The 11,423-nt window shown below is 42.5% G+C and overlaps 1 protein-coding gene across 1 annotated transcript; it reads left to right on the top strand.

The window, feature by feature from the left end:
- The first annotated feature begins 2,762 nt into the window (after window positions 1–2,762).
- Window positions 2,763–9,661, top strand: LOC140737479 (granzyme K-like). Its single transcript, XM_073063938.1, has 5 exons — window positions 2,763–2,845; window positions 5,140–5,299; window positions 5,620–5,773; window positions 6,801–7,058; window positions 9,376–9,661. Exons 1-5 carry the CDS (start codon window positions 2,785–2,787, stop codon window positions 9,523–9,525), a joined length of 783 nt encoding a protein of 260 aa, XP_072920039.1. The 5' UTR covers window positions 2,763–2,784; the 3' UTR covers window positions 9,526–9,661.
- Window positions 9,662–11,423: the final 1,762 nt, after the last annotated feature.

Here is an 11,423-nt window from a genome sequence, read left to right as displayed (position 1 = left end):
GCTTTTCCAAAGTCTGTGCCACGACCTTATGGAAAAATGGCTGGGCTATTGTGGAATCCCTGGTGGAGTCTGGTTCATGTATACTGATGCCCATCCAGGGTGAAGGCAAATCGTTCTTGAGACTCAGGTGTCAAGGGGAGCCTACAAAATCCATTACCAATTCCAGGACTGAAAAAATCTGTATGTTGTGGAGACAAGCTATTCAGGATTGTTGCAGGTCTTGCCACAATGGGATGCAATCTCGGCATGGATTTTTAAAGGGCCGGATCGTCTTTTGTTAATGGATATGATCCATCGGGTTTGTTTACTGTCCATATAGCCAAGTTAGTAGTTGCTGCATTCTCTCTGAGTTCCCAAGGTGTTTAGTTCCTTCACTACACCCAAACATCCGCAGGTCACCAGCGCAGGCAGCAGTGGCCATTGCCACATCTTTTACTGACCTAGGCGGTGTCTTCACTGTTCTAGGATCTGATCGACAGTCAGTTTGGTCAGACTGGGTGTTGATGGGGTGAGCAATTACGTGTCTGCTGTGACATTCACTTGTTCCTCTTTCCTCTTTTTTGGACACTACCTTCAACTGTGTATGTCCGTATCGGTCACATCCTTTACCCTCCCACATCTACTCGAGCAGTTCCATGCTCCGTGAGCTGGCCGCCGGCAAACAGAACACATCACAGTAGCTGCATCTACTACAGCTGCTTTACAATTTCTCTTGCACTTTCTTCGGTCTATCTCACAGGCCCTCAGAACTATCGCAGAGTAGGTCAACCCCACTGTTATCCCGAAACCTAAACCTTCCTGGTGGGCTGAGCTCAGGTCTTCCATCAGAATTTTTAGGAAGACTGGGTCATCTCTCCCTGGATTATTCAACCCTGAATATTTATGCAGTATTTACGTTCTGCATAATCCATGGCTGGAGTGGTTTGAACGGGGCATGACTGTGGAAACGCGTGAAGGTCGGCCAGTGAGAACAGCGGGAAGAGTTTAAAAAGAAGACAGCTTTACAGAGCAGGTGTCGGAGGAGCGGGCGATGGAGTAGAGGGAGATAGAGAAGGCTTTGGCTCAACATGGCTCCAGTGATAAGGGGTCGAGGCGAGGTAGGTTATCTGTTTAGAATACAGACAGAGTATGTGTGTGAGGCCAGTTTTCTGTGCTCGGTGTCAGATGTGGGAGATCCTGGAGACTCCCAGCCTCCCGGATGACCACATCTGCACCAGGTGCATTGAGTACAGCTACTTAGGGACTGCATTAGGGAACTGGAGCTGCAGCTCGATGACCATCGTACGTTCAGGGAGAGTGAGGAGGTGATAGAGAGGGGCTAAAGGCAGGTAGTCCAGGACCCCAGGAGACTGAGAAATGGATCACAGTCAGGAGAGAGAAAGGCAAGAGGCAGATGGTAGAGAGTACCCCAGTGACTGTCCCACTTAAAAATAAGTACTGTACTCCTGTTTGAGTACTGTTGGGGGAGACGGCCTACCTGGGGGAAGTAACAGTGGTCACGCCTTTGGCACAGAGCCTGGCCCTGTGGCTCAGGAGGGTAGGGAAAGGAAGAGGATGGCAGCAGTGATAGGGGACTCTATAGTCAGGGGGTCAGATAGGGGTGTCACGGCAGGAGACCCGTGTGTTGTCGGGGGAGTCGGGTTATCTTTGGCTGTGTGCCCAGATCTTTGGACACAGAGATAAAAAAAAGTGAAGTAATGAACTTTTGACATCGTACACCAGCGAGCTGTTTGATTTGTATCCCCACTCGCTGTGAAAACGGAGACAGCGCTTTCTCCTTTATTAGGGAGATGGAGAGCCTGTCGTATGTCAAATACCAGGTGGAACGTGAGTCTTTGGGGTAACTGCAAGCCTGTGTCTTTACTGTTGCTTTGCTCACACTCGAGTGCTCGGTGGCGGGTGCCAATGGTTTTTTTGCCGGTGGGGGAGTGGTATTGTTGTTTCCTGCCGATTATGTGCTGGAGGGAGGGGGGGGAGTGCGGGGGACTTTGGGATTCTAACATTTGACTGTCGTTCATTCTTTGAGGCATTCCTCTTTTCGTGGATGGCTGTGAAGAAAAAGCATGTCAGGATGTATATTGTATACATTTCTCTGACATTAAATGTACCTTTGAAACCTTTGAACAGAAATAACAAATACAGGTGATTTCAAGAAATGCTGCGTTTTAGGCATGTTTCATGCTGATTTTCATGATCTGCAGCCCAACATCCATAAGATAGTCTTCAGGAAGCAAAATCGTTGATGTCTGGTGCTATTGGCCCTATCATTCCAACAACATATCCTCAACTACCATCTGGGTGATGGATATTGCCATCTTTACAATCTTCACAAATCTGTGAATAAAAGGGTGCCATCTATATTAATCCAGTGTAATAATATCATTTGGATTTGGATTCTCAATATTTGAAAGTAAATGCAATAAAGTGGCATATTCAAATGACGTTTCTCAAACTTAATTGTTCTGTTAAGACGTCATTTAGTATGCATTCACATAGGATCTGAATAAATATTTTCTACATGTTCTCAGGTTACAGGATTTCAATGAAATGTAAGGAGATGGACATCAGAATTAAAAGAAATCCCTCTCAGAAACCCATAATGTTTGCTGAAAAATTCTGGTTCACTTTGACCCTGTCATGTGATGTTGATTCAGAACAGTCGATTTGCAAATCTTCAGGTTCATTATTGGTTTAGTGTGTTGGTGGGACACAAATATATAAACCACTTCCCTCTAATTTCATTATAAATTCAATAACTTTGGTGTTATCACAGAAGAAACAACGATGAATCCTTCACTGTACAATCCACTTGTTTTGTTAATTGTTGTCTTCCTAGCTCCAGCGTGTAAGTAGCAAAATAAGGAATACTTAAATACTTTCCATTCATGAAAGCATTTATTTTAATTATATTTAATTTATGATGCACATTATAAGCATGGATTTATGGTAAGTACTGTATATTTACTGTTTTAGCTACATTAATATTTATCTTCTATATATGCCAATAGATGTCTGCTTCATTGACTTTCCTTGTAATTTTATTTCTAATTTGGAGAGGACAACTATATAAAATGTGGTTACAAAATTTCAATGAGCAACACGTCAAACAACATCTATGGAGGGAAGGAAATTGTCGAAGTGTCGGCTTATTGTTTCTCCAGCCCGTGGCATCTGCTGTTTCTTGTGTCTCCTTGTACTGCTATCAATTTCTCCTGTAAATCTACTTCGTAATATTTAATTTTTAACTAAGTGCTATTATCTTGAGGGTTAATCAGAAGCTGTTGAATTTAATTTTGCAGCTATGTAGGGTACTGGTCAGACCGCACTTGGAGTACTGTGCCAAACTTCGGTCGCCTCACTACAGGGAGGACGTGGAAACCATAGAGAGGGTGCAGAAGAAATTGACAACAGACAATAGACAATAGGTGCAGGAGTAGGCCATTCGGCCCTTCTAGCCAGTACCGCCATTCACTGTGATCATGGCTGATCATACACAATCAGTACCCCGTTCCTGCCCCCTCCCCATATCCCTTGACCCCACTATCTATAAGAGCTCTATCTAACTCTCTCTTGAATGCATCCAGAGACTTGGCCTCCACTGCCTTCTGGGGCAGAGCATTGACAAGGATGTTGCCTGGATTGGGGAGCATGCCTATTGAGAATAGGTTGAGTGAACTTGGCCTTTTCTCCTTGGAGCAATGGAGGATGAGAAGTGACATGATAGAGGTGTACAAGATAATGAGAGGCATTGATCATGTAGATAGTCAGAGGCTTTTCCCCAGGGCTGAAATAGATAGCAGGAGAGGGCATAGTTTTAAGGTGCTTGGAAGTAGGTACAGAGGAGATGTCAGGGGTAAGTTTTTTACGCAGAGAGTGGTGAGTGTGTGGGATGGGCTGCCGGCGACAGTGATGGAGGTGGAAATGATAGGATCTTTTAAGAGACTCCTGGATGGCTACATGGAGCTTAGAAAAATAGAGGGATATGGGTGAAGCCTAGGTAGTTCTAAGGTAAGGACATGTTCGGCACAGCTTTGTGGGCCAAAGGGCCTGTATCGTGCTGTAGGCTTTCTATGCTTCTGTGACTGTCTCATCAGCTCACTGCCATTATCGTTCCCCGGTTATTCCCACCTCCCCCCAGTCACTGCCTCACTTCCCCTTTAAAAGAGCGATATCTTTCTTCATTGTTTGGCGTTCCCAGTAGTTGCCCATGGACCATCCCGCACCCCCTGGGCCAGACGGTTCCACGTATTCCTTGGGCACTTCGCTTTTACCAACATGTGTATATCTTTAGTGTGCATCTGGTGAACCTCTCCCTGAAATATCTCCACAATAATTCCCACACTATGCGAAATAGAAATGACGGGTACCAGCTAAACAGCACTTCCTTAAAACCACAGAGTATGTACTCCGCAATCTGCCACTTTTGAGTACCTGAACACATGATGTCTGCTGTGTTCCTTCACATCACCCCCAGTCGCTCCCTCACTTTCCCTTTAAAGGAGCGATATCTTTCTTCATTGTTTGGCATTCCCAGTAGTTGCCCATGGACCATCCTGCAACCCCTGGGCCAGACGGTACCACATATTACTTGGGCACTTCTCTTTTACCAATATATGTATAGTCCCCATATTCCTTCTGACACCTTCGACAAATCTATTCCCGGGATGCGGTTTTACGTTTCTCTCCCTCTACTATTGATGCTCCCCTCAACCGAATCTCCTCCATTTCCTGTACATCTACACTCACTCCATCTTCCCTCTGCTGTAATAGTGATAGAGTTCCTCTTGTCCTTGCCTACTCGCCCATCAGCCTCTGCATCCAACACATTATCCTCCGCAATGTACACCATCTGTAAAGGAAACCTACCACTAATCATATCTTTACCTCCCCCCACCCCCCGCTTTCTACAGCAATCGATCCAGTGCCATATTGGGCTGAGTCCATTACTCTCTGCACCTTCTTACACTCTTGTACAATCGAATTGCTGTGCAAGGCCATGGTACAACTACTCTAGGGTTATCCCTGTCAGGGGTAATTAGAGATGGCTAATAATTGCTGGCATTGTCAGTGATGTTCACAACCTGTGTGTGAATAAACATGTATGTGAAATAAAATGTCAGTATCTTCTATATATTGCAGATCCTGGAGCTAAAATTATTGGAGGTCATGAAGTTAAACGGCATGCAAGACCTTATATGGTATCTCTCCAAAAACATACCAGGGAAAATTATACTTTTCACTATTGTGGAGGTGCTTTGATCAGACCAAACTGGGTACTAACTGCAGCACACTGTGAAATGTAAGCCATGTGGTGTATGAGTGAAAAATTTTTTAGTGATTAACGTACAAGTGCTTAGCTTTCATCAAATAATAAGGAGTGATTTACAATGAGCTCGTCTGATGAACATTTTGAAACAATTTCAATCAGGAGTATAGTCTTGGCCCTTGCTTGGACACTGATTGGCTTTTGGAATCTGCACATCAACTACCAAATATAATGTTGCTGAATTGTATATTTCCATAAAGTTTACTATTTGATTGTTGCTTTCCTGATGAATTTCTGTAAACTATTTTTTAAGTAAAGTGCAAATAATTATCTTTATTTTCGACTGGTAACAGAACAATTGCATCAGGCCAGGATCTTCTAGCAGTTCTTGGAGCCCATGTTTGTTCAAAGCATGAGACAAGTCAACAAAGACTGCGCATCATCAAACAGATTCCCATTACAAAATACAACAAGAAGACTAAGAAAGATGATATCATGCTGCTGCAAGTATGAATGTTTTTCTCATTCTTACGCAGTGTTTAAAATCTTTAATTTGCTTATTAGCAATGTTTACTTTACTGAACAACAACTGTTGAATGGCTTTTGTGACTGGGATGAGAATTATTGATTGTGGAGAATATTAGTATTGGCAATGATCCCTCCATCCGTCCAACAGTCTCCTTGATTCCCTTCCGTCAGGCAGGCGGTTCGATAGAAATACGACAAGAACTGTGAGGATGAGAAACAGCTTCTTCCCCGAGGCTGTAACATGACTCAACTCCCTGCCACCACCCAGGTCTCATCAGTTATGAAGCGCCAGTAGCTCGTACTCTTTACTTTTTAACTGTGCAACTTATTATTTGTTAATCTAATTGTGGTCATATTACTTCATGTGTTACGTGTATGAGGTACAGTATATGTACTGTGTTGTGACCTTGGTCAGGAGGAAGGTTGTTTCGTTTGGCTGAATACATGTGTACGATTGAATGACAATAAACTGAACTTGAACTTGAGCTGTCTAAGCCTGGGCAATATCACAGTTAACCTTGTCCTTGACATACAAAGGGTTAGTAAGTTAATTGTGTGGCTGGGGTCATTGGGCTGGAAGGGCATGTTAATGTTTTGGGTCTTTAAACTAAATTAAATATAAACTTTAATTCAAAGTGTGACAGCTGCTAAGTCTGACTTATTGGAGTTTCATCATTAACAAAGAAAGAGTTAGAGTGAAGAACCTTCACAGTAGGATTAGTGCTTTATGACCATCATCCACACCAGAATTTTCATGACAAGTTATCGATTCCATCATATGAAATGTAATTGATATTTAATTTTATTGGTCACTTTTAATTGAGTCTCTGTCCCTCTGATCATCTGAAAAAAAAAGTAAGTAGCTTATCTGCAAAGTACAGATTTCTGGAAAACGAAATACTTAAATAGATAAGCTAACAAATGTCTTTAGGAGTAAAGAGATCATTCAAGGTATTCTTCACTTCTGGATCACAAATATGTGAATTCAATGTTTTTTTGTCAACAGCTCGAGACTGATGCAAAAATCAACCAGTATGTGAATGTGCTCAACCTTCCCAAAGAAGGAATCACCGACATGAAATCTGGAACAAGGTGCACGGTGGCAGGATGGGGAGAAACAAAAATAAACAATTACTCTGGCACACTTCAAGAGGTGAAGGTCAAGGTAATTGATCGCAGAAAATGCAAAGGCATGTATCGAACTAAAATAACCCAGGACATGATCTGTGTTGGTGACAGCAAAGGCAGAAAGAATACATGTCATGTGAGTATGCTGTGTAGTCACATTATCAGTAACATTTCTATCAAGCGATTAGATTAAGTATAAAAACCCCAGTGATTCACTGGTGATTTCTACAGATTGAAACTTTCCACCCTTCCTCAGTGTTATTGTGACTGACTCTTACCTGCTTTCTGAAGGGCTACTCAGTTGCATTAAAAAGTCTTCAGAATGTCATCCAGACATTACCTCAGGGAAGCTAAGGGAAACTAGATTAGGCCGTAAATGCTACACTTACAGGTAATGTCCACATCCCCAGGTGGATTAAAAAAATAATAATCAGATAAATAAATGTATGTGTATTGATTATGGAGGAACCATTTTCTTGCATGTTCTAGAATCTCAGATCTAGGCCCTGAGTTTAGATGTCAACTTAACTTACTATGATTTCTCTACCAATAAACTTTGTCTACCATCAGTGTGATGATGAAATGGGCAAATGCAAGATAACAGAGTCAATCCAGAGAAATGTAACGTATTGACATGTCGAAAATGTAAATGAATTTATTCTAAATCGAGTCAATTTGAAAATAAGGATCATGCTACATCTAGTGCTCTGTCCGATCCTAACATTCAGTTGGGGACAGAGTGAATCAGTCTGTCTGACACTCTGTACCCATGAGGTGCCCTGTGAGACAGGCCAGGCTCGGGACGCCGAGCAGAATCAGGAATTGGATCCTGAGGATTTGCCTCCATGAATATCCTGACCACCTTCAACAGCTCACAGTGAAAAATATCAGAGATGATTAAAAACTATACAAGCATATTTAATAAAAATTGTTTAAAGACATCTGAACACAATAGCAAATAATTAAAGAGGTTAAAACAAAGTAAATTTAATAGACCATTTCCCGTTATTTAGTTGTTTCACAGATCAGTGACTCCATTCAGTGAAGGATGTTACTGTTCTTGTGTCAGCTAGTCTTGCTTAAAAACAGGGGGTCGGGTACAAAGTGAATCTGGCCAGATGCACGAGCTGGGTTCAGTGGAGAGTCGAGTGGCAGAGTGGAGGGACAGCTACACCAGCATTTGACATCTGTTTCATTCTGAACTTCCACATTCCACCAGAATTTGAAGTCAAACTGAAGTACAGATTGCAGATGGCTGATGGTTTTCTACACAATGGCTAATTTAGGAATAAACTCAATCCAGGCCATGGGAAACATTCCATGAAAAGACTCTTTGTGAGTCCAGTTACCTGCATTTGCTCCTAAAGTAAACTCACACCTCCCCGGTACAGCTGGGCACGGATAATGAATTGTGATGTGATGTCAAACTAACAGTTTACAGTCTGTTGATTTAGCTACCGTAGATTCCGGATTATAAGCCGCTACTTTTTTCCCACATTTTGAACAGCTTTGAACTCTGCGGCCTATAATCCAGAGCGGCTAATACATGGTTTTTTTTTCATGCCGCCTCGTAAACATTTTGCCTCGTAACAGTAGACCAATAAAATTGATGAGTAGTTCACAGAGGTCCAATGAAATTGTACGATAAATCAAGCGCACTTTCACAATTAAATTATTGTAAATCAGTCATTTGTACTCACCCTCATCAACATGGAAAATACTCGAAGCAAGACCCGAGCGCGTCAGACCCGATTAGACCCGATCGCAATGCGCAAGCGTCAGACCCGATTAGACCCGAGCGCATTGCGCAAGCGTCAGACCCGATTAGACCCGATCGCATTGCGCAAGCGTCAGACCCGATTAGACCCGATTGCAATGCGCAAGCGTCAGACCCGATTAGACCCGATCGCATTGCGCAAGCGTGTCAGACCCGATTAGACCCGATCGCAATGCGCAAGCGTCAGACCCGATTAGACCCGATCGCATTGCGCAAGCGTCAGACCCGATTAGACCCGATCGCATTGCGCAAGCGTGTCAGACCCGATTAGACCCGATCGCAATGCGCAAGCGTCGGACCCGATTAGACCCGATCGCATTGCGCAAGCGTCAGACCCGATTAGACCCGATCGAAAACGCTGCTTTTAAGTTAAAGTCGATCAATAACTTTTCCTGGTAGGCTGCAATATATATATTTTTACCAGTCGCTAGGAGATATTGGAATGTTGTTCGTGCTGTTCAGTAAAAAAGTATATGCAACGTAATTTGTGTTACCGATACGTATGTATATTTAAAAGTAGCGGTGCGGCCTAAAATCCGGTGCGGCCTTTACAATTAAAAAATTGATTTTATTTCTAAAATTAGAGCCTGCGGCTAATAATCAGGTGCGCTCTGTAGTCCGGAATCTACGGTAATTCTGCTCAATTGTCACCTTCATCTTTTTCTCTCTCTTCCAGGGTGATTCAGGCGGCCCTTTGATATGCGACAAAATGTATACTGGGATCGTGTCCTTTGTCAAAAAAGGATGTCCATATCCCCAAACGCCTGGGGTGTACACTTTACTAACAAAGAAATACATTGATTGGATTCGGGATACAATTGGTTGACCGCTGAAGAATGCTGAAGAGCTGTACTGAGTTATCACAATCCTGCTTCACTCTGCTTTACTCACACTGATGCTCAGTTAATTGGCCTAGAGGGCCGGCTTGCCTCTATCCTTACCTTTTCTGTTTTGTATAAAATGTTACTGCAAAGTGCAATAAAAAACAATCATTATCAAATTCCTTGCCTTGTGAAATTCCTGTCCACTGATGTAAGTTATGAAAGTGAACTGAACCACATGTAGGTGACATTTTAGACTAGCAGCAGTGACTTGCTTTGCACCATAGAGATGTCGATAGTGGAGGCAATCAGATTGTGAGATCATTAGGATTTGAATTAAAATATCACAGATTGATGGTGGAGTAGCTTTATAGAGGTTGAAAATTGTATCAAAGAACCAAAGACTGAAAATGAATTATAATCTTTATTCATCACTATACATTTCAAATTAGCACAACACAAGTGTAGCCTCCGTGCCCCCAGTTTACCCCCATTCACCTAGGTTGAAATGCTGTCAATAGTGCAATACTTTGGTGTAAATACGGAGTAATGCCTCCCCCCCCCACTACACGCTCGCAACACAAATACCAGACAATACACCCAAAAGCAGGTAAATAATTGCAACTTTGTAGTTATCTCTTAGTGATGGGTTAGTAGAAACAGATAATCTAAAGGCGCCAAATAAATAAGTTTATCAGTTTGTGCAGATAATATTTTAATACGTTGGAGCTCACGCCTCCGGATCCATCCTCAATGACTTTCCGAGCCTCCGGCCACCGTCCAAACCGCCGACGTCCAGTACCCATCAATCTGGAACCACTGTCCGCTCCTCATACATCCGAACTCCTCGCTCTCCTCCTGAAAAAGACTGCAAACTCCTGATCGGCTTACACATACAAGATAGCATAACAATTCTCCATTGGTTAGTTCCCTTCTTCTTGGTAGTCATAACCCAAACATACCAGACACAGAAACCCATTACAGCATTACAGTGAAGCCATTTCATTATAACAATACAGCGAAGCCATTTTGTTAGCCTGAACAGTTAACACCACTGTTACTGGTACTGAGAGGCCGACACAAGAATAAATGGATGAATTTCAGCCTTGAGGTGCTTTTTGAACATTGAATAAGCTGCAGACATTGTATTTGTGGAACCTAATTACTGGATTTCATGATTCTATAATGACAAACCAATCCGTGCTGAATTGTACAATTATAATTCAAATTCATTTATCTGGCTCTATTTTTGTCAGGAGGAAATTGTCACTCATTTCTTGCTACCTCACCTGTAATATTCATAATCCTGTTAACATCTGACAGTCAGACTGTTCATTTAATTGGATTTGGATTGGTTTATTGTTGTCAAATGTACTGAGGTGCAGTGAAAGCTTGTACTGCATACTGTTCATACAGATCAAATCATTACACACGGCATTGCGATAGAACATGGTAAAGCAAGAACAGAATGCAGAATAAAGTGAAACAATTACAGGGAAAGGCAGTGTAGGTAAAGATAGAAGGTGCAAGATCGTAACAAAGTAGACTCTGAGGTCAAGAGTCTGTCTCCTTGTACTAGAGAAACATTTAATAGCCTTATAACGTCAGGGTAGAAAATGTCCTTGAGCCTGGTGCTACATGCTATCAGCCTTATTAAACCTCTGCCTGATGGGAACTTTAATTACGCTGGCTGGTTTACTGAGGTAGTGAGAAGTATGGAGAGTCCATGGAGGAGAGTCTAGTTGCTGTGGTAGAGTCATAGAGTCATAGAGAAGTACAGCACAGAAACAAGGCCTTTGGCTGATCTAGTCCATGCAGAAACCATTTAAGCTACCTAGTCCCATTGAGCTGAACTACGACCATAGTCCTCCATACCCCTACCATCCATGTACTTATCCAATCT

Source organism: Hemitrygon akajei, chromosome 13, assembly GCF_048418815.1.
Source record: "Hemitrygon akajei chromosome 13, sHemAka1.3, whole genome shotgun sequence".
Classification (NCBI taxonomy): domain Eukaryota; kingdom Metazoa; phylum Chordata; class Chondrichthyes; order Myliobatiformes; family Dasyatidae; genus Hemitrygon; species Hemitrygon akajei.
The sequence above is the reverse complement of the archived record's forward strand: the minus strand, read 5'-3'. Positions and strand labels throughout refer to the sequence as shown.